Raw genomic sequence first — 26,275 nt, forward strand, 5'->3', positions numbered from 1 at the left:
GGGGGGGGGGGGGACGCAACTTCCAACAGGAGTCATTTGGGGGGGCTCTTGGGAAAAAAGGTTGGGAACCCCTGCTATAGAAGATAGAAGTGGTCTCACTACCTGCACGTTGACATCAGCACCGTTGTTAATTAGCAGCTCGAGACACAGCACCCCGCTGGAAGAGGCGGCAGACAGGTGTAGTGGCGTGCTGCCATGGTGGTTGGGCAGATTGATGTTGGCACCACAGTTGACCAGCTCAGAGGCCACAGCGTCCTGCCCCGTGTGACAGGCCATGTGCAGCGCTGTGCTCCCAAAGGTGTTAGGTTCATCAGTCTGAGAGACAGAGGAGGAAAACAATTGATTAGTTGATTAGAAGAAAAAACCCTGGTGATTTGAAAGCACGAGACTATGAAACACTGAAGTGTATTATCAGTGTAAAGTCAAGGGACCAAGAAAGGCCTGGAGGAATCCGTAAAAGGAGGAAAAGATAAGTCTGATTTGAAAGAGTTGGTTTGTTAAAAAAATACACATTTATATAAATGCACTTCACCCCTATGCAGCAGTGTTAAGCACATTTGAAGATATGGTTCTTTACAGAGCATACAGTACTGATATGACTGAGATACTTTACCTCCACCACCAGTCTCAACAGGTATTTGACCATGTCTAACTGTCCACTGGCAGCTGCAGCATGGAGCGGAGTGTAACCGTGTTTGTCCTTGCACGTCACATCCGCACCGTTTGACACAAGAAGCTTAACAACATCCACATGTCCTGAAAGAAAAGCTCAACATTAACCACAAGTCTCTACAATGCACATACATAACACAACACACCATCTTTCCTATTGGCCTGTTTGCAGACTTGGCTTACGAGACATACATGCAAATAAATGTGTGTCTTTCTGTCCAATGTCCCCACTTACCGAGGTATGCAGCCCAGTGAATTGCCTGCCTTTCCTTCTTATCTTTGGCACTCACAGTGGCACCTTTTTTAAGGAGCAAGTTCACCATCTGCAGAAACATAATACAATGGTTACAAAAGTTGCAACAACTAGTCGCAATCAATTAATCAGTTGACAGAATATCTATCCAAAGTCCTTGTTTGCAGCCATTACGATAGCTATCAAACATAGAGGATAGATAGTGACTTGGGACATGGAAAGAAATCAGGAGGAAGACAAACAACTTCACCTCTTCATGGCCGCTGTGCGCTGCGTGATGCAGTGGCGTCCTCCCTGACCTGTCAGCAACATCCATGCTGCACATGTGTGGTATCAGAGCTTCCGCACAGCCTGTGGCCCACTTTGCAGCTGCCATGTGTAAAGGTGTATGCCAGTACTTGTCCTGAGGGTTGACCTTTGCTCCGTGCTTCAGTAACAGTTCAACAGCTTTCTGAGGAGCAACACAAAGAGAACATTTTGTCAAACCAAAATATCTTTTGGTCAAGTCCTTAGAAAAGCCCCTTCTATCCGCTGTATTTTGAAATAATAAAAATGGGGACATACTTCATTTCTAGAGGCTGCTGCTCGATGTAAGGGAGTCAGCAAACCCCGGTCCTTAGCGTTGACTTTTGCACCTGTAACAGACACGAAAACAAAATTAGATATATATTTTGACAACATTTCAGATCCTCTGTAGTTTACTAGAAAAGGGCAATACAAAAATATGAAAGTGTATGTAGATTCCATTTACTGTGATCTTTTTCAAATTAAGATAAGGTTTTTGTACCAGAAGTAATAAGTAGGTCCATAGTTTGGACATCCCCCGAATAGGCGGCAGCATGAAGGGGTGAGCTTTGTTCTTGGTCCTGAGAAAAAAGAAAAAGAAACGTTTTTTAAAAAAGTTTTTTAGGTTCTACTTGTATTATGTCTTTCTTGGTATATTCTGGAAAGGTTATCAGTTATTTTCTTATTAAACTCTTTCCATATATATTTTTAATCAAAGTTACCTTCTGCATCAAATGTTTCAGTAACAGTTGTTTTTCAAACTCGGCAATAACAGAAACATATATAAGCTTGAATTTAAATTAAAGAAAAGCTATGATGGCAGCCACAAAGGCCACTAGACTACAGCAGAACAATGTGTCATCATTTAATATAGCCTGCCATTATCAATTGACCCAAAATATGATATATTCTAATTTCACACAACAACAACAATGTTATAGCAGAGTAAATGTGGGACAATATTACCAAAGAATTGACATCTTCATTATGGTCCAATAAAAATTTCACTTCTTCTGTGTTTCGGCTAAAAATAGCCTGGACCAATGGAGACTGAAAGAGAGATGTGACATGATAAACAGACCAAAAACACCAGGATACTTTTGACATCACATGCAAATGAGTTGCAGTTCTTCTGCACACTTATTGAATCTCATTCAAAGATACATTCATGGTTTTGCTGAGTTGTAATAAAACTGTTAAATGTCGGAGTAAAGAGTAAGTAACAAGCTGTTCTCTGTGCATTTCCTGGGAAAATGTCATTGTCTCGAGAAACAATATTTTATTTGTAATAATGCTTTTCCTGTAAAGATTAGTACATCACGTTCAACTCAAAGCTTTTTTATTGCATTGGGATTTACTGACTGAAGTGAAATACTTGAGTTGTTTCAATCATGCAAAACTCCTACAACTTTTTGCAACTATTATATATGACTTGCCTAGATGTATCTTCCACATATAACGTTTAGCAATCGTATCATACAAGTGAGAAATGTGATTCCATTTAAAGATTAAAATGTTTGTTTGGAAGGGTTTGTACTTCGTGTACCAGTGAGCCCAATGACCTCAATATGTGGTCTGGTTGCATTAAAAAAAAGGTAATTTCGAACATCAAATTAAAACTTAGTCTTGGTCTGCATTGCAAAGATTTTGTATCATTTACTAGCCTCGTAGCAAACTTTGCTCGACATGCTGCTAACATGACTAGCTGCACTGTTTGTGAGAAGTAACGGCACTGTTAGTTATCTAACATTAAGCTTTATTTACTACCTGGTCTTTGATATTTCTTATCTCCATGTCCAAATCACTGTGGAAGCTCCTTCATTGAGACTGGTTGTAAAGTTGACTACATGTCACTCTGTAGCAGCTAGTTAGCCTAGCTTTAGCTAAGTTAGCTGCTGGGATATGTGATGTGTAACGTTAGTTACCCCACAGTAGCCGGAATATCGCGAGAAGAATGAAAGAAACGTGATTTAGAAGCACTTTAATGTCACGTCAGAACCTATGGTCAGAACATGCAAGGCATCTCTCCCATTACATCCATGATCTGTCCCATTATACATCCATGATCTGTCTTTGTAACAAACTTCATTGTTTTTTGTTAAATTCAAATTATACATAGACACATACACCCTTATAACATAAACTGAACGTACTAACTTATATTTAAAAAGTATATAGTAAATATACTATAGTTTATAGCATTACTTTTATGTGGTCACTGATTAATTATTATATTATATTATTACTATATTGTTCACCTTACATTTTAAAACGTTTTTAATGTATTTATTTTTATATTTAATTTAATTTTCCTTTGAAATGGTCAACTGGTCTTTGACCTGCTGAATGTTGGTTCACAAACTGCTTATTTGCTTTTAACCTAATTTACTTTTCATTTCTTTACAAATTTTCTTTTAAATAATACGTTATAAAAAAATTAAATTAACTAATAAATTAAAATTGATTATATTGGATACAATAGTGTATAAACTAATTAGCCCCACCTTGACAGATTGAATGCATCAATAATTATATCTTAGATCATTTTATAATGGACCATTATGAATAATCAGTACTTTCACCCTTGGTACTTGAAGTATACTTTGATGTCAATAATTTGTATCAAGTAAGATTTGGAAAGCAATACTTTGACTTCAAACCTATGTTTAAAGCCAACGTATTGCTTACTAGTATACGAATACTGTATTCATATACTGTAATATTACTACTTTTACTTAAATAAAGTATCTGAGTACTTATTCCACTGCTGTTGAAGCTGGTTGAGATTATTATAAGAATAGACGGCCTGACAGGCTAAACCCAGGGCCCACAAAGCTTACTCCTCGACTAATCAGAAGAGTAAAATGACTGCACATGCGCACTAAGTCTTCAACTTACATTTGACATGGAAATATACGACTTTGCCAGAATTTAGCTTGATAACGTGCTACTTAGCTAGCCACCTGGAGATTTACAAAGATGATGTCAGTTTAAAAGCCGCTTTAATCGTCAAAACACAACCTGCTGTTGTACCCTCCCATAAAGTGAACACAGGTAAGAGCGTTTTCATACTTTGATAAAGGTAGGTTAGCAGATCCCACCTGACGGCTAACGGTACCATGGAAACTAGCTCGATCACAATAATATAGTTACAGTAAAGCGACAGAGTTGGTGTTTACGGTTTTTATAAGCGTGTTTGTTAGAAGGGTTTTAAGTTTACATATATAAAGGGTTTTGTAGCTAGTTGGTTTGACTGCAGACACATCACCATGTATTTAAAGTTATCAAGACCAGGGGCCAAACGGTGAAGTTCTGGTTAGCTCCTTACTAATGTTACTTTGGGGCTTTGTCAAATTAATTAAAAACTATTGCAGCAGTACATGAATGACCTGTCTACTTAATTCTAACAAGCACATATGTTGTACTTAAAGGCAAAATGCAGCAATTTAAAGAGATTATTTTGTACATCATGTTATTGTGAGCACTACAATCGGTGGGTTGACTCACGTGTCAAAGCTGGAAATCAGAGCATCATACTGAGTTGATGAAGTCATTAGGATACACTTTGACCCTAATACAGTCATGGTTATATCGTCGTCACCATTACATTTATTCAGATTCAACATGTACAACTGAGTTTCACCGTCTCACATTTAACATGTATTTTCTGACAATCTAAGGGTAAGATGTTATTAACCGTAATTGACTAGACGTTGATACATTATTAAAGTGTATTAGTTGATATTAACAATTAAAGTGCACATTAATGGACATTTTTATAAATGCTAGTCAAGAGGCTATTTTTCATCTGTAGTCCCTGGACATAGCAACACAGCAAGCTCATGGCTTTATGTGAACAGAGGTAGGGATAAATTAGAGTCCCTACTAAAATGTAGTAGTACTTTAGGTTCAAAAGGTTCAAAGTTTGTAATGTCATATACACAGCTACAGTGTAGTTGTGAAATGAAAACCTTAGGTCACAGGTTCCTCCAACATTGCAACATAAATATAAAAAAGACATACAACGAATACAAAAAAACAATACAAATGGTGCAAGTTCAGGCGTTTAGCAGTCTTTTGGCCTGTTTGATAAAACTGTCCCTGAGTCTGTTGGTCTTTGTCCTGATGCTGGGTACAGCCAGCCAGACGGCAGCAGACACAGCAGTTTGTTGCTGGGGGGAAGGGAGTATTTGTATGTTTGCAACATAATGTGTCTGCAGGGTTCTTGATTGACTTTTTTCCCCGCAATATTTGCCTAACATTAAAGTTTTCTTAGATTTTTGCTTTGGCATTACTGTGTTGAGATTAGTTCTTTCTTGTGGTATAACCGCCTGCTACAGCTATCCTTTTAGGGGGTGTAACATTAGAGAATATTTGTCAGTTTGGGAGTTGTCGTAGATTTAATGATTGTAAAAGCTGTTCGATGCAGATTAGGCTCCTATGATGTTTTTTGAGGCCAAGGCTTTTTGGGGAAGTCAGTTGAGTTTGTGACCAAGTGATGAGATTTGTTACTAAGCTTACGACTTTCAAATGTTATATTATTTCCAAACTTGCTCGTACTGAAATTATTTCCACAAGCCTAGCTGTGTGGCAATAAAGTAATATCTAATCTAAAATAGTCAATTCCAACTTTTTGACTCATGTAGGTGATGGCATAAGTTGAGTCTAATATATGGATTAAGTTCTACCACATTCTTTGCCTCTGGGAAACCTAGTCGGAGTCTTAATCTCTTTTATTACCACCTACACGTGATTGTCCATGGAGTTTGAAAAGACAAGTTCTGACACATTTTAAAGGCAGTTTTACAACTTCAAGAGTAGAATTCGGGTCACACTGGGTCTGGGACCAGTACAGCCAATACTTATGTCAGATAGCACAGTGTACAAAAATAACCTGACGATGTGTGAAAATCCAAAACCAAGTCACAAGGTTCTGCAATAAAATGTATTTTTTTCTGTAGGTTGATCAAAAGCTGAACAGAACTAAGCTGATCTATTATTTAACCAGGTGATAAGACAAAGGCAGTTGACGTAAATACCTGCACACAGTCCTGTTTTGATCTTCATCAGGAAAACTTACTGTGAGACATTACTTGATCAACATGATCCTCTGCAAAATAATGTTTTTATTATTAACATTATCAGTCAGAATAATGTCTTAGCCCGGGGGAGTTGGGTTTTGTGACAGTTTCTCCATTTTAGAATAATAAAATATATATATAAAAAAGAAATAAAATACAAACATATAAATGACCATTAGAAATTAAAGTAAATGTGTAAAAATAACATCACATAAAAACATTTATTTAAACATAGGTAGTATATAATAAGATGAGGCAGTCATTTAGTGGAGTGAGAGACACATTTGTTTAGAGATTTCGTGGAGTTGTTTTGATTTGATTGATGTTGGGAAAAATTATTGGAGAAAATTCCATCATCATGTGTGTCTGCATACATTGTCAATGGTATTCAATTATAGGATCATTTTGACCAGTTTAGCTGGTTCGGTATCGTTTATGTTTTTTATGAGCAAAGAAATCTTAGTTTCAAAATAATACCGCATTTCAAACCTCATTTTGTACTCTTCCTAGTTCATTCACTCTGACTGCTGGCTGCAGCCACGTGAGAACACACAACAATTAAGTGTCTTCAGAGATGCAGAAAACTGAAGAAACACATTTGTTGTAAACGAATATCATTTCTCAAAATGTAATCTTTTTAAATGAATTGTTGCTGCTACTAAGCAAAGTACCCAGGATTGTATCACTTTTTATAAAGCCAAATACTACAATACAGAGCACATGTTGAGTTGTGAACTAAAGAAAGAGACACTCAGATGAAACCGTTGACCTTTAAAGCAGCTCTGTCTGCTGCCTCGTATGATCCCATAGTCACATGCTTTTTAAAGAAGCTACACTCTCTGTCTCAAATAACTTGCCGTTATATAAAACTGTTGTCTCTGTGTGGACTGAATGTTTTTTCATTTAATTTTCGGGGTGTTAAGTAAAGAGGTATCAATTTTACTGTGGAGCCGAGTGTGAGAGGAAGGGTGCATGTGGAAGTGAAACTGGTGCCGGTGGTCAACTCAAGGTTTACTGTTAAAGGTTCTCATTAAGGAAGTGACCTCTCACATGCTCTTAATGTTGCAGAGTCATTTTTATGACTTAGACATTTTAATGAAAAACATTAGGTGGCATTTAATGATGCATTCAGAAAATTACGCAAGCTCCCAAGATAATTGCAAGTCATAAGCGTGTGACTAGAAATGTTCCCGACTTTAATTCTGCAACCAAAATGGCCGTAACTGAGCCCACACATAAATGTCACAAGGTATTTCTCTTGTTTTTTGGAAAGAAATGTTACTTTGTTTTAGTCACTGTGGACTTGCAAACTGCTATATCTCTGTGTTGTTGTTCTTATGTTGTATTTATCATCATTTAGTGATATGGCCTCTTTTGTCTAAAATAAATCAGAGCTTTGAACAGCTGAGAAAAGTTAGTTGATCAACGGCAAATTTGATTAATCAATTAATAAAAAGTCATTTATTAAGCTAAAATGGCTTGGAACGCTTTTCTCAGCCTAGAAAATATGGATATTTCTGGCTTCTTTGTTTTATACTCTTTAATTTAGTTTGTTTAGGCTTTGGACTGAAAGTAGTAGACATTCAAATACATGAACTTGGGTTTTGAACCTGGGACAGACATTTTTCACTATTTTCTGACATTTTATAGACCAATCAATGAAACGGCATATTTGTTAAATAAATCGAATCAATTATGTTTTAATAAAAAGGGGAAAGGGCAAGACCATTTTGCAAATGTTTCATGATATACATTCATATTTGCATTTACTGTTATTGAGAAAACCTGAAGTAAGTCTCTTTGGGAATCCAGTCATTTTAGCTCAATGGTTGTTTGAGTGCAAAGCATCACTTATGTGATAATTACTGTTTTACCTTCAACAGTCATGTCTTTCATGCTCCTCAAGATGATGTATCTGTTGTTGTTGTATTCCAGGGAGGCTGATATTCATCCCTCCAGTTCCCAGGGATCCCTCAGCCTGCCCTGATGAAGGCCGAGCAAGACGAAGACCTCCTGGAAGGTAAAGCAACAGAAACACGACCATCACGTTACAGACACACCTTCTGTGTTCTCCAGCATTACACACTCTGGCCATTGGGTTAGGGCTGCAATCCTCTTTCTGTGTCAGCGTGCATGCTGACAGAGAGGCTTAAAACAATATTTTACTGAAGAATACTGAACACTTTTTATATACATGTTGCCCCAGAGCCATGGCTTGACTTTTGAAAACTCAAACTCTCATATTTATAAAAAATAACATTTGTTTTCTTTCTTCCTTGGAATAATTTAAGTATCTGAATGTATATTGTGTAACACTTTAAAAACATAAATCACAGTGCTTTACAACGCAGCATAAAAAAATCCAATAAAATGAAAAAATAAAGTATTAGATGAGAACATCATAGAAGAATAAATGAGGATAAGGTATATGATAATATTTTTAAAACTATTGAAATTAGACATAAGGTGTATGATAATTTGTTAAAACAGTAAACCAGCATCAGACATACATAACATGTAATAGACCAAGTCAAAGCACATTAAAAAAGGTGTGTTTTGAATAGACAGACAGATCTCATCCGGCAAATGGTTTAATCATTAAAGGGCAAACAGAGGGCAGGTCACACTGCTATTACTATTACTATTTGTGCTATGGTTCGGTTTTCCTCTATGAATAAAAGAGCAGATGTGTGCCTTGGCGTGCGTACTTTACTTCTCTGTCTTTTGGGGCTCATTTTTAGAAACAGGATGTAAGAATGTCTTTAAGCGACGAATGACAACAAAAGTGATGATTAAGGCAAAGTCATTCAAGCAGAGTCATTGTTAGGAGCAGCGGACTGTGGGAGCAGCCGTCAGTTGGAAATGAAGGAAGGAAATAATGAAAGGTCCAAACTCAGTGAGTAGTACACAATGTTTTCTGGTATATCATTTGTCAGAAATGGTAAACACAAGAGTTAGAAGAGCTTTTTCTGCGATGTTACTCTTGTAAATATTGACTGTAATCATTTTCCTTTCATTGTGTTCTCAGAAAACATGTTTGTTGGTACTTTGGGCTTAGGAGTTGAATAATGGGTCATAATTACAGGTCTTAACATTATTGTGTAAAGACAATATGAGAATATATTGAGAATATGTCGCTTCTGGTCATTAAAACTGTGGCTCAATCTTTAAGTCCATGCAGTAAGCTGCTGTTCAGACAAGTCTCAGACGGAAGCTGTGTTTTGTCTTCTGTTCACCTTGAAATATCTGTTTTAGTTTATATTTGAATGGCAGAGCTGTTGTTGTTCCTTGGGTATCTGCTGTATGTCTGCTAACTCATAACAAGACCTCAGCTCTTTAGAAAGTAAAAAGAAAAATGGTTTAGTCAGAACCAATTTCATTTTGTTTGAATTCATGCTAACCTTGCTGTACAATTTGGGTTAAGGTTAGGTGAACAGAGGTTTGAGAGTGTGGCTATGTTGAAAAGCATCAAGTGCTGTTGCTAAAGTATTTTTCTAGTATCACAACAATTATTTTCTATTTACATTAAACCAAACATAATTTATGAACCCATTTTAATACTAGGTACTTTTCTCCCACCTAGCTGTCAATACTCAAATCATGTAGCATGGCCAACTGCAACACTGTTGTAGCAATGAAATGTGTCAGTAGAGAGTTTATCATTAAACATTTAGAAATGACTTTCAGAACTACAAAAATGAAATCCATGTTTAAAAAGATATTTGTCATAATGGCACCAAATTTTGTTTTTCTTCTCTGTTTCTGTCAGAGGACTCCCCTCAGGAGAATGAAGCTGAGACAAACCAGTACAGCTCCGTCTCTCCTCCTTCCTCACCAGTAGCCCAGGATGAACCCTTCTCCACATACTTTGAGGACAAGGTGGCCATTCCTGACAATGTCAGCCAGGTAAGATCCTTATATACCACTGTTTCATGTAAAACAAGCAGCAAAACACACACTTAAGTGTGGGTACGTATGTAATCATGTACATGTGGCTGCGATCATCAGTTTCAAAGATCAAGTATAATGTTTTAAACTTATTGGAGTTGTATAATTTTTTTAGATTTGGGTAAGCTTAACACACTTTATTTTGGAATGTATACAACTCCATATCAATCAAATCACATGTTATCAGTAATGCCTAAATGTGACCTTTTTCCCATTCAGATGTTCAGCTTCCGTAAACTCTGGGCCTTCACTGGACCGGGGTTTTTGATGAGCATTGCTTACTTGGATCCAGGGAACATCGAGTCCGACCTGCAGTCCGGAGCTAAAGCCGGCTATAAGGTGACATTTTAGTATCAGTATTCTTTTATTTTGAAGGCAAATGGCCTCTAGTCATGTGTCGTCTGTCTCTTGCTCAATTGTCACACAAAATAGGTTGCATCAACATACAGTATTTCTCTAAGAAAAGTAATCATAGGTGCAATGACTTACATTTAGGGAAAGTGATTGTTCTGATTTATTTGTCTTTGTGTCTCAGCTCCTGTGGATCCTCCTCGGAGCCACCATCATCGGGCTGCTGCTGCAGAGGCTGGCTGCGCGCCTCGGGGTCGTCACGGGGATGCACCTGGCTGAAGTCTGCAACCGCCAGTATTCCACAGTGAGCTTTCAGCACTCATAACGCATATTAACTTCCCCTTTCTTGTTGTACATTAACTTTTTATGAATGGGATGGGACTGAATGTGTGAGTGAGTTAAGAGTGTCAAAATGAGTGTTCCATTTTTGCTATACCAAATAGAGTAAAGTTTTAAACCTTCATTCATTATTTTCTTTTTTTTTTGCATGTCACTGATCAAGATAAGATTACAATATTGGTATTAGTATTCTACTATTTGAAGAATTAGATTACAAGGGTTGTTGTGTGTCAATGTCTCTGATCCAAACATTTCCAATACCTCCAGAGCCTATCCAAAACGTTTATTTTCCTAATCAAATATTCTACTTTAATTAAATTCAGTTTGTTGGTTTTTAGTTTTCCAAAAACAATGTTTTCATTGCTGACAAAGAACAGTTTGCTCTCCCCTGCTTGTCATACAAAGGGAGGCCTGATGGACAAGTGACATTCTTTAGATACATTTGATTTGATGAAAAATCAGTTAATCCAATCAATCACTTTATTTAACATTTTTCGTAGGGTCAGAAAGAAAAATATGATGACAGTCATTAAAGCCTTTTTGGTCAAACTCAATAGAAGCTTTTAATATAAAACATCAACCGCAACAGCCCTACATTTTTAATATCCTGTTTTAAGAGTATTTAACGCTGCTAAATGACATAATTTAGAGTATTAAACGCTGCTAAATGACATCATCTTCCACTCTCTGATTATATCCGTTCTTTTATTTCTGTTTCAGGTTCCTCGGGTCATGCTTTGGGTGATGGTGGAGCTGGCGATTATTGGCTCGGACATGCAGGAGGTCATTGGCTGTGCCATCGCTCTCAACCTTCTCTCAGTGGGCAGGTACCATTAGAAGCGCCTGCAAACATTTGTAGAGATTTACAAAGCTTATATTTCTGTAATGGTGAGAAGTTACTGTAGTTCTTCTCTTTCCCCTTCAGGATACCACTGTGGGCAGGAGTCCTCATCACCATCACAGACACATTTGTGTTCCTCTTTCTAGACAAATACGGTAGGGATTCACTTACTTAACATTCCATGTGTTATGAAAGCTGTGCTTCCAGGTGTTGACACAGTTTGTACCTCCTTGTAGGCTTGAGGAAACTTGAAGCCTTCTTTGGATTCCTCATCACCGTAATGGCTTTGAGCTTTGGTTATGAGGTAAAAGTCCCTTACAATGTCCTGGATAGTTCAAGTGTTTATTGACAGCTGTCAGATTTTGACAGACTCTCTTTTGCCTGTGCGTAGTATGTGGTGGCAGCACCAGACCAAGCGGAGCTTCTGAAGGGGATGTTCATCCCCTACTGCGCCGGCTGCGGGTCTGTGCAGCTGGAGCAGGCCGTGGGAATTGTAGGCGCCGTCATCATGCCCCACAACATCTACCTGCACTCAGCACTGGTCAAGGTTAGTAGCACATTTGTTTTTATTCAGAAAAACTAGTTTTGTTTTTCTTACCAAATTGTTTGCACAGTTTTTATTTTGACAATGCAGAACATCGTTGTTTGAGGTCAACTTTATTGTATTGGCTAAAAAATGTAAAAGTACTAATTTTTGTATTACCTCTGGGTCAATTGTTCTTCACTTCACTTGCTGTTTATTTCTAAATAAATGTTTATTATTAATACTATAGCTATTTGTAATATTCATACACATTTTTTGTAAACTGTGAGTCCCATTTGTCTTTCCTATACAATATAAAATAGTAATTGAAAAGCTCAGCATTATAAATGCCATTTTTAAAGATTCTTAAAGCAGATGTTGGTTGTTTGATGGTTGTGTTATTCTGTTTGATTCCTTTTATACAAGTCTCGGGATATTGATCGGAAAAATAAGAATGAAGTAAAGGAAGCCAACAAGTACTACTTCATCGAGGCAACCATCGCTCTGTTCATCTCCTTCCTGATCAACGTCTTTGTCGTAGCGGTCTTTGCCGAGGCCTTCTACGGCAAAACCAATAATGACATGGTGAGAATCCTGCCCTCTTTACTGCTGTTCTTCATACTAAAACAACAAAGATATTTTCTGTTTAGTACGGTTGACCCACATTGTGCAGAGCCAAGAGTTGTGTCTTAACATGTGTTTGTGTTCCTGGTTTCAGAATCAAAAGTGCAATGAAACCGGCCTCCTGCCAAACGATCTCTTCCCTCGTAACAACGAGACACTGCAGGTGGACATCTACAAAGGGGTACGTCCTCCCAACAGTAATATATAATCGTGTCTTGACATATAACGTCACTTCCTATAAATAAAAACCAGATATACTTACAGTATTGGTGCATAGAACAAAATCTATATTTTTTTCATGACGTATTCGAGAGGATAGGAACGCATCGCAGATCTTTTAATGATATTTGAGATGTGTCTCAATCCTGTGTGGGTTCCCCTACGACTGTACATACTTATTATGTTTATATACGTAGCGTTTTTTTGCAGTTAATATACAATAGTTTGTGAACCTGCATTTTAACTTCAGATAACCATCTCTCCGTCTTGTTGTAGGGATGAATAGATTGATAACTTATTTCCGTGTCTGTTTTTTTGCTTAGGGAATTGTGCTGGGCTGTATCTTTGGACCTGCAGCCCTCTACATCTGGGCCATAGGAATCCTGGCAGCTGGACAGAGCTCCACCATGACAGGCACTTACTCTGGGCAGTTTGTCATGGAGGTAGGAGTGTGTTTTGGTACCTTGAAATGTTTATAAAAACAAATGTGTGTGTGTGTGCTCAGGTTTTTCTTTTGTGTTTTTGAAGGGATTCCTGAACCTTCGTTGGTCCCGTTTTGCGCGGGTTCTGCTGACCCGCTCCATCGCCATCACTCCTACACTGCTGGTCGCCATTTTTCAGGATGTTAAGCATCTGACGGGGATGAACGACTTCCTGAACGTTCTTCAAAGCATGCAGGTCAGGAAGAATAATTAGTGAAAGCCCTTATGAGGGAAAATGTGTGACTTTAACCCACTGCTACTCTGTCCTATTCTGTCGTACGAAACTGTAAACATATTCACTGACCTTACTTTCTGTTCAACAGCTTCCTTTTGCCTTGATCCCAATTCTGACCTTCACCAGTATGAAATCTATTATGAACGACTTTGCAAACGGAATGTGAGTAAAATGTGATTTATTTGTATCATTAATACTTGACTATTCAGGATGTTTTAGTATCAAAGTTAATCTAACTTATAAACAAAAAAAATGGCAGGGAGGAGATCTTTCTTTGACAGCCTTTTTTGTTAAATGTTTTGTGATGGGGGTCTGTGTTTACTTATTCATTGAGAAATCATGCAACTTCTTTGCTCAAGGTCATGTGAGTGATTCTGTTCTAGACAGTTTTATTTGAAACTGAATGTTCCTCTCTTTAACAACATATAGGATGATACTCATCCAATGTTGTTTTCTGACAGACCAATATTGGATTATGCAAACTAGGAATTTACTCAGTGGTTAGATGGAACACTTTCCAGGAAGCTGTTAAAAACCCGTTATTTCCCAATGGTCTAATGAACTGTCTGTTTGTTCAGGGTGTGGAAGATTTCAGGAGGCATCGTCATCCTGGTGGTTTGTGCCATCAACATGTACTTTGTGGTGGTGTACGTCACGGCGCTGCACAGTGTGCTGCTCTATGTCCTCGCTGCTCTGCTCTCCTTGGCCTATCTGTGCTTTGTGGGCTACCTGGTGAGTCGAATTACTTCTCATTATTTGGTTTTAGTACTTTGACATTTGGTAACCTTTTTTTTTTTAATGCAGACAATGAATCAGTGACGAGCATAGTAGGATAAACCTTTTGCTCTTGATCTTGCTACAGAAAATATGTGGTTATACTAAAGTGCTGCCAACCTAGTTTTCTTTTCCCCATATTAACCAATAGTTACAATCACCTAAATTAATAAATCCATTGTAGTAATTAAACTTATCTAACAATCAATATATGTCTTATCTTCATTCTTACATTTCTAATTGTGAGAACAAACACAGTGAAGTGCAGACAACTGAAGCAATTAAGGTTAATCACAATCACAATCAAACTCAACCAGGATCCAGTAATCCAACATTTAAGGTGCTACAAATGTAGGTATACAAATAGTTACTTACTTACAGATGGTAAAAAAAAAGAACAGTTTGATTTATTTGTGATGTTCAGGGTTAGGGTTATGATTAAATACATTTTAGTTTTGAAAACTGTCTAATGTATTTAAATGTTCTGATTTAGGAATGTTTAAGTGAAACAACATATTTCTTGCATACCCTGTTGTGTCTTGACTTCTTCTCCCCCCCCCCCCTGTGTTTTTGTCTGCAGGCCTGGCACTGCTTGGTTGCCCTGGGGGTTTCCTGCCTGGACTTTGGCAGCAGGGTAAGCAATCCACCTGCCATGTTGATAGAGGAGCACTCTGAATACGACTCGTAGTGCCGAACAGGACAATAACCACCAGCATTCCTCTCGGAAACACTGAGCCCTGTACACAACCAAGACTTGTGTAGATCATGTAGCATCACATGTTGATTTTGTGTAGGGCTGGGTATCAGAATGTGGTGCTACTTAGGTACTCAACAAACTCAATTTATAATGCACCAGCACAATTAAGGGCAGTGTTTAATGCTTGATAAGGAAATATATCTGCATCATTTGGCAAATGAATAATTTTTACAATCCTTAAAGGCAACAACTATGACCACCTCTGCTTGTAAGCGACATACTTTGACAGAAATGGTTCATAACATATGTTCTCCATTGACGTTAAACCCAATTTTTTGTAAAATGAAATCTCAAAAGAAACACTCCATACTGTCTTCTTCACTTTTTGTCAGGGATATTTTTTTAATAACTTTTCTGTTCACAGAGCTGACGAATAATATGAACAGAAACGTTATTAACAAATGTCTCTGACTGCAAGTGGAGACCTACAGAAAGTGCACCAGCTTTTTTATAACATTTTATCAGACTTTTGAAAAACAAGCACCTCAGTTTGTATTTTCACCCCATCTTTATGAAGACATTTCCCACAGTCTCTGTGCTTCACACAACTTTGGATGTCAGAAGGAGGATGATGGAGATCAGTGAAGGTTAAAGGATTTAGACAGGATGATTTTAGACTAAGTTAGTATTTTGTAAATGTTATATTTTCCTACATGTGAGAAGCAGAAAGATATGCAAAAGATTTATTGAAAGATTTGTTGTTTCTTACCATTGTTTCCAATAAGTATTAACAGACCTAACTGTAACAGTAGTCTTTAAATCCTTTTTTTGCCTTATTATTTGGCTTGTTCTCTAAATGCTAGCTGCATCCCACAGTCTGATCTCTGTTTACCTTGATTACCTCCCAGTGTAGTGTTATTATTTTCACCCTGTCTACCTCAACATCCTCCATTGTCTCATTCCTCTGAACCGTCTCTGCAGCTGTTTTGATTCTTTGGATTTTTGCATCGAACTATTTAATAACAATTGTCAAATAGTTCTCAAAAAAGTGATGTTAAAGCAACTATATGTACCAAAAATCACCAAATGATATCCAGCCCTAAATGTACCCAATTTGATTATTATCAGCTGATTTTAAATGGGTTAATTTCAGTGGTTATCAGCCCCATAGTGTGTCGGACGGGGCCTGCTACACCCACATAGGTTTTATCACACGTTTGATCACCAGAAGAAGGAAATCAAGAAGATGACACCTACCTCTAGTGACTTTAGCAAATATGACAAAAGCAAAGGCAGGCGATGTCACGAGAAACTCCATTAGGGGTGGGGGATGTGAACAGGGAACCATTACCCAGGAGACTGGTGTTGGCGCCCCCATATACATTCACAATTTGTTTTGTCTTTTTGTTTACATCTTATTATGTCACTTTTGCTTCACAAGCATAGTCACTTTAACACAAACACATTTTTTCTCCTAGCCATAACAAAGCAGTTTGGTTGCATAAACCTAAACAACTATTTTGTTTGTGTTGTTTTAAATTTGCACGCATTAGAACGGTAGCGATAACCACTGATAACGGCCTCTTAATCAGCCGTTAGCCTTCAAATTGTTTGAGCTGATTCCTGTCTAACATGTCACAGTTTGAGCATCATGTATTACCATACTCATCATTTGTTACGTCCTAGTTTATTCTTGGTTCTGTAAAGTCCAGAGTTGAAAGATTGTACAACCAAGCCTGTCAATGGGGATTTTTTTCAAATCAAAAAATTAGCCTTGCATTGTAAAATCCAATTTGAATGGCTTAAATGGAGGACTGTTATTGTCTGACAAAGTCTAAAGAAGAGTCATTTAAAAACCTGCTGTAGTGTTGCATATTGAAAACTGTTGTGTTAACCCCCTTTGATGTAAAACTTTATCCACAAAATAATAATTTTGTAAATCAATTTCACACCCTGTGTTAACTTTAATACTTCAGAAAAACTGAGAAAGTGGTTTGAATTGTAGTGAATGGGGGCCGCATTTAACAACAGCAAAATGATATCAAAACATCTGTTATGTGGAGGTTTTTTTAAAAGTATGAATTTACTGAAAATGCATGTTAATCAATGTGTTTGGGAAGTAGTGAGCATACGACAGGATTAAAAACCTGCGCCGAGTTATGTGACAGTTGGTGAGCTAATGTTTTTTTAAATAGTTTTGCTGTTATTAAATCCGGCCAATTTTACTTCAATTCATCCATAATCTTAGTTTTTGATTCTTTGTTAACCATGGAGTTGTTTTAAGAATTGATGGGGGAGTTATGATATAGAAAAGTCATGTTGTGTGTGAAGTATCTCTTTAACAGACTCCATTCAAGCAAAGTTTCATATGACACTCACCCCTTCCTCTTTTAGTGCCTAAATAATCAGGATGCCAGTGACTCTCAAATGCTAAAGTGAGCTTATCAGTGAATCAAAGCTTAAGTGTGAAGGAAGATAAGCTTGTAGTACTGTGCACGAGTTGTATCATACATTCTTAACTGTGAGTTTAGGTGTTGAATAAAGATCCATAGAAGTATTGAAGTATTAAAAACATGATAAACCTCTAATGCAGAATGGTTGCCTTTGGGAAAAGCTACATAGAAATATATTGTATAAATATGTTATGTTGCAATTTATAGATTTTAAGTTCTGAAATAAATATAGGGATTTATTTGAACTGCTATGCAGAGAATTAAAAACATAAAAAAATGGTTGAAATGTTTAAATCCATTACAAGGTTACTTGTACTATATATAGCCCATGATCCCCAGTTTTCTCAGAGGGTTTCCAATCTGTAATCCACCTTTAAAAAGCAGTCATATTGTGGATAATAAATAGTCAAGTCAGATTTATTTGCATGTAGAAAATGTTGATGCTGAATTGGGTGCTCTGCATCTACAGTGTGTCCACCGATTCATTTAAGACTTCCTTTTATAAATGAAAAAGTTGTAATCTGTTTGACTTCGTACATGTGGGTTTGTTCTCAACACTGTTGGTTTATTTTTTAAATGTGTGTGTTTCTTTTACTAAGAATAAAAGTATTATGAGAATTCAAACTTGTTTAGAAAAAATTGAATATTCATATTTTCATATACAACGAGTGCCATCGTTTCTGCTGTCAGCCTCTGTTAGAGTACAGCTTGGATAAAGTAAACAGGATTTCACTAATTGTCAAACTCCGAGAAACTGGTCTCGGGTTCAGAGTTCTCAAAATCTTTCATAAAGTTACTCAAGGTAACTGCTGACATAATGAATACCTCATGGCTAAAGCACATTTGAACTTTTCCAGGGATAGATTCGATGTAGATTAAGATACTAATTTCTGCTCTTTGGGATTTAATGAATAAGTGTCTGTCCTTGCAATGTGATAAAGCACCCCATGTGTTCAAAAATAAATGGGAAAGTCTGGATATAAGGACATTTGTTGGCGTCTTCTGTATGAATGTCTAAAGGATTTATACATGAAAGTGTTTCAACTACAAGTCTATTTTAAATACAGAAAATTCTTGATTGTATCATACAGAAAATAAATCAATACCTCAGAAATAACTAGAGAATTGTCTTTTCGGCAGTCTTGTAATGTTAATTTTATAAATAAGTACTAAACTTGATAACTTGCCCTACTGTACTGCTCATTAGGTGGTGATAAGGTAACACATAAGGAAGCTGTTTACGTTCCTCTCACCAGATTGAATGGTGACATTTTAGGATGATGGCAGTTATTTTAGGATAAATAATACATTTTCAGCGCTTTCCTGGATTAAATGAGGAAAGTTTAGTTTGGAAAGTAACATTTTGACCTATTGTAAGGTGAGCACCGTTAATGAATCTGTAATTTTAAAACAATCAAATTCAAATTGTGAACTTTTGATGATCAGGACTTTTCGGAGTTTATATTAAATGAAGCTGATTATCTTTGGATTGTAGATATACAAAACAAGACATTTAAAAACATCAGCTTGGACTGTGTTTTGCAGCCCTATAAGCATGTCATCTTATGTTTTTTTTGTGCAATGTATGAAGATTAAGTTCTGAATAACTTCCTAATTGTAAAACCATTCATTAATACGTGAACTTGAGAATCAGACAAATACGGCATGGCGTGGCCAAATCATATGAAAACATGTCCTGTTGCCATGCAGGTTATCCTGGTAAAGTAATGCTTATAGGATTGATATGTGTAATTAACCATTTGTATTAAATCCTGTCCTCTCTCTTTCAGATGCAACTGTCCCGGCACACTGACATTTACCTACTGACTGACATGGACACTGACACTGGTTGAGAAGAAGGAGGACGCGATGTGAGCAGATGTTGATCTGATGACCCGATAGTAGCGAAGGACCACTGAAACCCGGCCAGTATGTGCTAGTCTTCACCTCTCTGTGCCTAGCATGTCTTTAAAGTGTCCTTAAAGTACACACTGTGTTGTACACCCAGTAATGTATAATCCAATTGAGGATGCTTTTTATTGTAAATATGTTGTCAATCTCAGCCAAATAATGTTAATGCAAATAATGGTTTAATATCTCGGAAAGATGCTTGTTCCTGTAACAAAGCAAACTACATCAAGTTTAAAATTTAAAAAAACAAACATCTCTTAAAGTCCAATATAACATGTTTTGCCAACTAGGCAATACTGTGAGGAACATGCTTTCTACAAAGACATTGCACAATAATAAACTTACAATTCCACGACCACATCATTGAAATAACAGTGAATTAAATTCAGAGGGGTCAGTCAGCTGTTTTCAGAGGATGCTGCACTTAGTGTGCCGCGGACCTAAAATATTTACAGCACTCTGCACATTTCATTCACTCTTCTTGGTTTAGCTGAAATGACATTAGAAATATATATTTATAAATTTGCCATGGTTACACAGCCCTGTGACAGAAGGTTCTGAAAAGTCTGATATGAATGTCAAGATTTTATTTAAAACATGTTTTTCATTTGGTAGGAACTGAATAGCTGTCCTTGTTTAATTGTATGTGATTCAAAATCCTTCATCAAGATGTTATTAATATTAAACGAATACATTGTTTAAATTAATATATTGAATATCTATATAACCCTTGACAAATATACAAGGTATTGATGTCTGTTTATTCACACTTTTTCCTGTGTTTTATACTATTTGAAAGGGTGACAGTTTAATGTCATTTTATACACAGTTATGCTACTATTTTAGGTGCTTGGAATTCTGTTTCTTGGAAATAAAATCTATATATCCTTCGTATGTTTCCACAACATATTTCCAATAATTTGAAGGACTGGCTGATTTTAAATTATTCAACAAATGCCAGCGTGTAGGATTTGAGAATTCATTATATTTGTGGTCCTTGGGCGTAGTAACTTAAAGACACTGTGACAGCAGGCAATCACTTAAAACGAAATAATATTAGATGTATTCCGCAAATGTGTACATTCCCATATAATTTATTTATGATTTATTTTTGTCATAAATGTAAAGTTAATGACTGATCATTGCTAAATGCAGCACTTGAAGTTTGATCCCTAAAGAGTTTGCCTCCTATTGATAGATGTTACATCTTATTTATCACACACACATGTACATCACACATACATTTATATGAATATAAAAACGTGGTATCTCTATTATATCAACTTAATTTACTCTTGTAAATATCCTTCTCAGTTTAGCTTAGGTCAGTTTGTCTGAGATGTTTTTATTCATGTGTAGTTATTTAAAAAAACGTTTTGATAAATGCCTATTTGGCCTGTACTGTATGATGTTTTGTTTAGTTAAGTTTAACATTTTAAAATGTTTACTTGGCTTCTATTTTGGGATATTATGTAGATATAGATTTTCTTTATTGAGTTAAACTTGGGCAGGGGTGGGATGTGCGCTAAAGGGCATTATGTTACAGAACAAGATTGCATTGAAATGAATGTGGAAGAACAAGATAGAAATTGGCACTGTGGTGCAAAAGAGTGAGGTGCATACAGTAAATGGTTTAAATGTGAAGTGAAGCAGAACAACACGTGTTCATTTTTATCTCAGGGCTTCCCGTGCCCTGGCACAAATTTGAGTACTTGAAGTTTAATAGAGGCGACAAGTGTAAGCAGAAGAGTGCTTGTGAACTTCACTCACTTGACACCTTTTATAAGCAGAAGAAAACTGAAATTAAAATGAGAATAGGACAATGATAATTATATGAAATATATATATCAAATTAATTCTAAAAACTCTTTAGTGTTTAGATTGTTTTTGCTGGTTTGGGCTTATATACTTTATACACCAAACCTTTGACCAAATTCTGAACTGAACTTCTGTGTTACTGTGCAGACGACCAGTGTGCCTCCTGAATTCACCACTGTGCCTCATTTCTACTATCTATCGCACACTATTCTGTCAAAAAAACATTTTTTTAAACCAATACAAATCATTGTTGTTCAACACAACCATATTATATTTAGTAAATCAATAGCATCTTTGTTAAACTATGTGTAGTAGGGTTGAGGTGTAGAGAGGGTAAGATTTTTTCAGATATTGTTTTGTGCATTTTTCATCATACTTTTTCAAAGACTAATATTTTTGTTAGGAAATGTATATATTTTTTTCACTGCAAGATGTATCATATTCTTATGTGACAATTTATATGATTATAATGACATGCCATGCCAAAACAAACACCAAATATTTTTGCAAAAATGTTTTTTAAAAAAGATTCTCCTGAAAAATTATTTGTTTTCATTGATGGGCTAATAGCAGAAGGTAATGCTTAGCAGTTTGCAAATGAATTGGAAATATGTCACTGCAGGCCACATGCATTTGGTCAGAGATGTATGCCTCTTTATTTGACCTTCAGCCTGTCTAATAATCTATCTTCTGATAAAATGTATTAAACAATTGGTTATACATTTGTTGTTTTATCGCTGCATCATGTGTTGCATTGTAAGTAGTGTAAAGGGTCTGATAATGGGAACACTTGTTTGTATGGTCAGAGACCATTTTTCTGGTTCCATGGTCAGACAGGAAATTGGTACTGTGAAAATTCAGACTTTACTCAATGGTTTTCTGATAGGGTTCTTCTTTTGTCACCATATCTGTTTATTTTCAATGACCTCTGCAATCTCTTCTATATGTACAAAAACAGTTTTTTCTTGTTGAATAAAAAAGTTAAAATACCTAAGAAATGTTGTTTATCAATCTGTGATATTTCTTATTTTAGTGAAAAACATCCCTTGGGTATGCTGTGTTTGAGTAATAGAAATCCTAGAGTAAAACATGTATTCACACTCTGCTGCTTATTCTGCAGCCCTGCTAAGCAAATCTTTATGTTGCTTTTTATTTTGTTTGCAGAAATTAGTTTAGATAAGTTAGATATAAGTTTTAGACTACTCCTTGCCCGAAATGTGAACATTTACTTAGTTGTAACACCCAGTTTAATAAATGTAGAGAATATAGGAAAGTAAAATATTTGGTTGGAAATATATTCACTGTCTCTGAAGAACCAATGCCTATTTAAATGTTCTCTGAAGTGTAAAACAATAACTAAATACAAATGTTGCAAATAAATAAATGTCAATTTAATAAAACGTTTAAATAATGTAACAACTAATGGTTGAAACTTAAACAGTTATAACATTACTTTGAATTAAAAGCCAAATTAAAAAGCTGTATAGAAATATTGTCCCTCTTGGTTTAGTGGGCCCTTGATAAGAGTCTATAGGTAGATGGCTAAGTTAGATGTCATCAAACGTGTATATTGAAAAGAAAATGGTGTGTGTTTAGCCCCCACAACACCACAATGATCCTGCACAAGTGTTTGTCTTCAGTCGAAAACTTATAGTTGAGCCGCCATAAAACCAACAACATCCCTCAGTAGTCACGGAGGTCTCTTCTGTGCTGAAAGGTTACCTTGGTTACAACACTAGCAGCTGTTGGCATCTTCCCGGCCACGCGAGGGCGCTGTCTCGTTCGCGGCTCCCTCCTATCCAGCGGCTCCGGTGCCTACGTCACCACATTCCACCGAATGCGATGTAACAGCGTGTAAATCGTGAAGGTGTCTCACAAAACACTACAAGAAACATGTAAGTTAAATGAAAACGTGACAACATTTGTGTTTTTGTGTCATGTTCTTTTTCTGGTTAATGGGATTCCGACTAACAACATTATAGTAGCTAGCGGTGGCTGCTGAGGCTTAGCTAACTTCTTACAGTCACTTCATTGTTTCTTGTGCCGGATAATAACACAGCCTGTTTGTTGTGGTGTAAACTGTGTTTAGATGCAAGATGAGGGAAGCGGCCATCCTGTTCACACCGTGTGTGTTTCTGTGTCTCTTCCTGAGCTTCAGCCAGGCAGCAAGACAGGGACAGGACATGAAATGTGGAGGTATGTGTCTGTATCTTAAGCTCGCTCTTTGTTAAGAACAGAAACGTCCTAATGCCTGTCTCCTCTCCCCCTGCTCCCTACAGCGTGCAGGGCTCTGGTAGATGAGATGGAGTGGGCCATCTCGCAGGTAGATCCAAAGAAAATGATCCAAACGGGATCCTTCAGGATTAACCCAGACGGCAGTCAGTCCATCAGAGAGGTGAGGATGCAGCACAGCCGTAGTGACGTGTCCAAAACCCCCTCTAACCCACTCTGTAGGATGCACCACTTTAAAAAGTCTCATAAATATACCAGACCTGTCTCCAATCTTATATATTAAAGCTTGTTTTATTTTTAAAGCAGGGTTGCAATAATTGAAAGTTTTGAATGATGATTGATGCAACCAGGTTCCCCTGGCCCGCTCTGAGGGAAACCTACTTGAGCTGATGGAGACTGTGTGTGAGAGGATGGAGGACTACGGTGAGCGCAGTGATTCTTCCACAAACAGGAAGTCCTACATTAGGATAAAGTCTCGGACTGGTGGAGCGATGGACCTTTCAGAGGCTAAGCTGGATTCAAGAGTTACAGGCAGTTTAAAATTTGCAGTAAGTAAAACATTTCATCGAATATTCAAAGCAGGCACCTGTGTTCATGCCGTTGCATAACATTCCTTTTTTGGTATTGATAATAAACATTTTGGATGCAACCCACAGCCTAAAGTCGTGTGACTTTTACTATGAATTGTGCAGCTTGTAACAGTTTTTTTTAATGTTTTTCTCCAGTGTGAAACAATTGTTGAGCAGCATGAAGATGAAGTCATTGAATTCTTCGGTCACGAGACAGATAATATCAAAGACAAACTCTGCAGCATGAGGACAGGTATGAATCACTTCGATTGATATTTATTTTTTATTTTTTTAATGCTGAGTTTTACATCTGATCCCTCTGGACCCCAACAATGCTGTAAAGTAAACATGCCGTGTATGGCGGTTTACAGGTCTATTGAACATTTTGTTCTACTGTAGTGATTGTATTTTATTTAATTATGTTCATGTCCCCTTTGCTTTGCAGACCTCTGTGATCACGCTCTGGAAATACCCCATGACGAACTTTGATATCATCTAACCATCTGAAACAGAGACGTCAGTAGCCGTCATGTTTTCAGTTGTCTCTCATCCCCGGTTTACATTAAGGGTAGTGGTAGAAGATGTATACAGTTAGTTACTATGAAATATACCTAAAGATCCACCTGAAAATAAAAATGTTATTCCTATGATTTCTGACAATTTAATAGAATAGATTTAAGGACCATTTTGTCATTTTTTCAATGTATGTCTTTGGACTATCCTGTCACTTGTTTATATACTGTAAGTTATTTTACAATTTTTTTATAGTCTGGGTTTCATATAAAAATTGCCTCCACATACTTTTCATCAGATAAAACTGAAACTGTGAAACTGCACAAATGAAGTTATACTTCTGAGTGCATAGCTACATGATTTCTTACAGGATTAACTGTACATTCAGCAATATCATTGAATTACACCGAGGTGGAAATTTGGTCAAGTGGTCCTTAAATCTTTATTCATTTGCATTGATAAAAAACTCAACAATGAAAGTGTCATTTTACAGTTCTAGTTTATTGAATGTCGACAAGATCACAGGAATAACTTTCTGATGTACAATTTGAGAATAATTAGTTTTACCAAAGGACAAAATATGCCTTTATAGCTGAACAAATTGATGTCAACACTCTTGAAATATGAATCCCATGTAGGCCCCTTGCTATTGATTTCATATTTGTCTGAGTCCTCTAATGTTTACAGTGATTTTTTTTTCAGCAAATGGTTTACTTTCCCAACATGCTGCCCTTCTGATCCAGAGCAGAACATATCTTTATACCAACACAAAAAGTAAAAAAATTAGTTTAGAATAGTTTATAGATTTAGGAGTATGTAATCCAGTTGCAATCACCTTTAATCACAATATTTAAAGCGTTTTTAAAATTTGTATTTCAAGCACCAAGAGTTAAGTTCTGTTTCCTCTTGTCTAGTAAAACTCCAGTGTAACACCACCAGAGTGTGCTGTCGTCCACAATCTGATAGTTGAGTCCAAATGATTAAGATCTCAGTTGGAGAGTCTTCATGCTGTACTGTAGATGTAGATTAAAAGTATCATGTATCATGTATTTTCAATGTTTGAAAAAATCCGAACATGCTGTCTTGTGAACATTCTTCTGATTTACTGATTACTTTTTATATATAAACTTTGTAAGACCTTTGCATCTGTGTTGTCTTTAATGAACGTAAATATGTTATATGTGTGTCCATTTATCACAGGATTACAGTTCATTCTTGAACTTGGACACCAGCAAATCACTCACAACACAATATTGACTTTTTAAGGATTTGTGTTAATGCACTCTATTATTTTATTTACTTATAATACAGAACAATGGCTACATTTCTGCCAGAAATATCACCACACCATTAAATCACTTCAAATAATTAAATATGATGTTTACTTCCACTAATTTCACACCCATTGATTTACCTTAAACATTGTGGAGCAGGGATTTTAGAAGTCTGAAACAG

General features: G+C 36.6%; 3 protein-coding genes across 7 annotated transcripts in view; 2 read left to right on the forward strand and 1 right to left on the reverse strand.

Annotated features, from left to right (window-relative positions):
- ankrd52b (ankyrin repeat domain 52b) overlaps positions 1-8,241 on the reverse strand; it is a 21,225-nt gene extending 12,984 nt beyond the window's left edge. The window contains exons 1-8 of one of the 2 annotated variants that reach the window (XM_010781930.1): positions 8,166-8,241; positions 2,177-2,260; positions 1,713-1,791; positions 1,490-1,560; positions 1,176-1,376; positions 908-995; positions 614-756; positions 103-315 (exon numbers count right to left, since the gene is read on the reverse strand). In XM_010781930.1, coding sequence (XP_010780232.1) covers positions 103-315; positions 614-756; positions 908-995; positions 1,176-1,376; positions 1,490-1,560; positions 1,713-1,734 — 738 coding nt within the window. In that variant the 5' untranslated portion in view covers positions 1,735-1,791; positions 2,177-2,260; positions 8,166-8,241. Of the gene's footprint in view, positions 1-102; positions 316-613; positions 757-907; positions 996-1,175; positions 1,377-1,489; positions 1,561-1,712; positions 1,792-2,176; positions 2,261-2,977; positions 3,131-8,165 lie in introns of those variants that run through there. The other variant, XM_010781929.1, reaches the window with a different exon arrangement.
- On the forward strand, positions 4,116-23,667 carry LOC104954751 (natural resistance-associated macrophage protein 2). Of its 3 annotated transcripts, XR_799376.1 has the most exons (18): positions 4,116-4,264; positions 8,227-8,311; positions 10,061-10,197; positions 10,459-10,578; positions 10,775-10,894; positions 11,650-11,756; positions 11,855-11,925; positions 12,007-12,074; positions 12,162-12,317; positions 12,720-12,878; positions 13,012-13,098; positions 13,460-13,579; positions 13,665-13,814; positions 13,942-14,015; positions 14,432-14,585; positions 15,208-15,261; positions 19,568-19,706; positions 23,596-23,667. XR_799376.1 is itself a non-coding variant. In XM_010781927.1 (17 exons), the coding sequence occupies exons 2-17, from the start codon at positions 8,278-8,280 to the stop codon at positions 19,628-19,630; spliced, it is 1,674 nt and encodes a 557-aa protein (XP_010780229.1). In that variant the 5' UTR covers positions 4,116-4,264; positions 8,227-8,277; the 3' UTR covers positions 19,631-20,578. The 3 variants fall into 3 exon arrangements, 2 of the variants coding, with proteins under 2 accessions (XP_010780229.1, XP_010780230.1); XM_010781927.1 differs by lacking the exon at positions 23,596-23,667 and having other exon boundaries at positions 19,568-20,578; XM_010781928.1 differs by lacking the exons at positions 4,116-4,264; positions 8,227-8,311; positions 23,596-23,667 and adding an exon at positions 9,033-9,187 and having other exon boundaries at positions 19,568-20,578.
- On the forward strand, positions 19,627-25,963 carry cnpy2 (canopy FGF signaling regulator 2). 2 transcript variants are annotated; one of them, XM_010781925.1, is made up of 6 exons: positions 19,627-19,706; positions 23,596-23,702; positions 23,786-23,901; positions 24,089-24,286; positions 24,464-24,560; positions 24,753-25,963. In XM_010781925.1, the coding sequence occupies exons 2-6, from the start codon at positions 23,603-23,605 to the stop codon at positions 24,794-24,796; spliced, it is 555 nt and encodes a 184-aa protein (XP_010780227.1). In that variant the 5' UTR covers positions 19,627-19,706; positions 23,596-23,602; the 3' UTR covers positions 24,797-25,963. The 2 variants fall into 2 exon arrangements, with proteins under 2 accessions (XP_010780227.1, XP_010780226.1); XM_010781924.1 differs by lacking the exon at positions 19,627-19,706 and adding an exon at positions 23,289-23,401.
- The last annotated feature ends 312 nt before the right edge of the window (positions 25,964-26,275 follow it).

This window comes from Notothenia coriiceps, unplaced genomic scaffold (genome assembly GCF_000735185.1).
Source record: "Notothenia coriiceps isolate Sejong01 unplaced genomic scaffold, NC01 NC01_scaffold00023806, whole genome shotgun sequence".
Classification (NCBI taxonomy): domain Eukaryota; kingdom Metazoa; phylum Chordata; class Actinopteri; order Perciformes; family Nototheniidae; genus Notothenia; species Notothenia coriiceps.

Excerpts from the sequence above, each read along its gene's own strand:
- LOC104954751 (XM_010781927.1), top strand. The coding sequence starts at position 8,278 with ATGAAGGCCGAGCAAGACGAAGACCTCCTGGAAG. Across the intron at positions 13,099-13,459 it reads AGGTGGACATCTACAAAGGG|GGAATTGTGCTGGGCTGTAT; the intron begins GTACGTCCTCCC and ends TTTTTTGCTTAG. Across the intron at positions 14,586-15,207 it reads TGTGCTTTGTGGGCTACCTG|GCCTGGCACTGCTTGGTTGC; the intron begins GTGAGTCGAATT and ends TTTTGTCTGCAG.
- cnpy2 (XM_010781925.1), top strand. The coding sequence starts at position 23,603 with ATGAGGGAAGCGGCCATCCTGTTCACACCGTGTGTGTTTCTGTGTCTC. Across the intron at positions 23,703-23,785 it reads ACAGGACATGAAATGTGGAG|CGTGCAGGGCTCTGGTAGAT; the intron begins GTATGTGTCTGT and ends TGCTCCCTACAG. Across the intron at positions 24,287-24,463 it reads CAGGCAGTTTAAAATTTGCA|TGTGAAACAATTGTTGAGCA; the intron begins GTAAGTAAAACA and ends GTTTTTCTCCAG.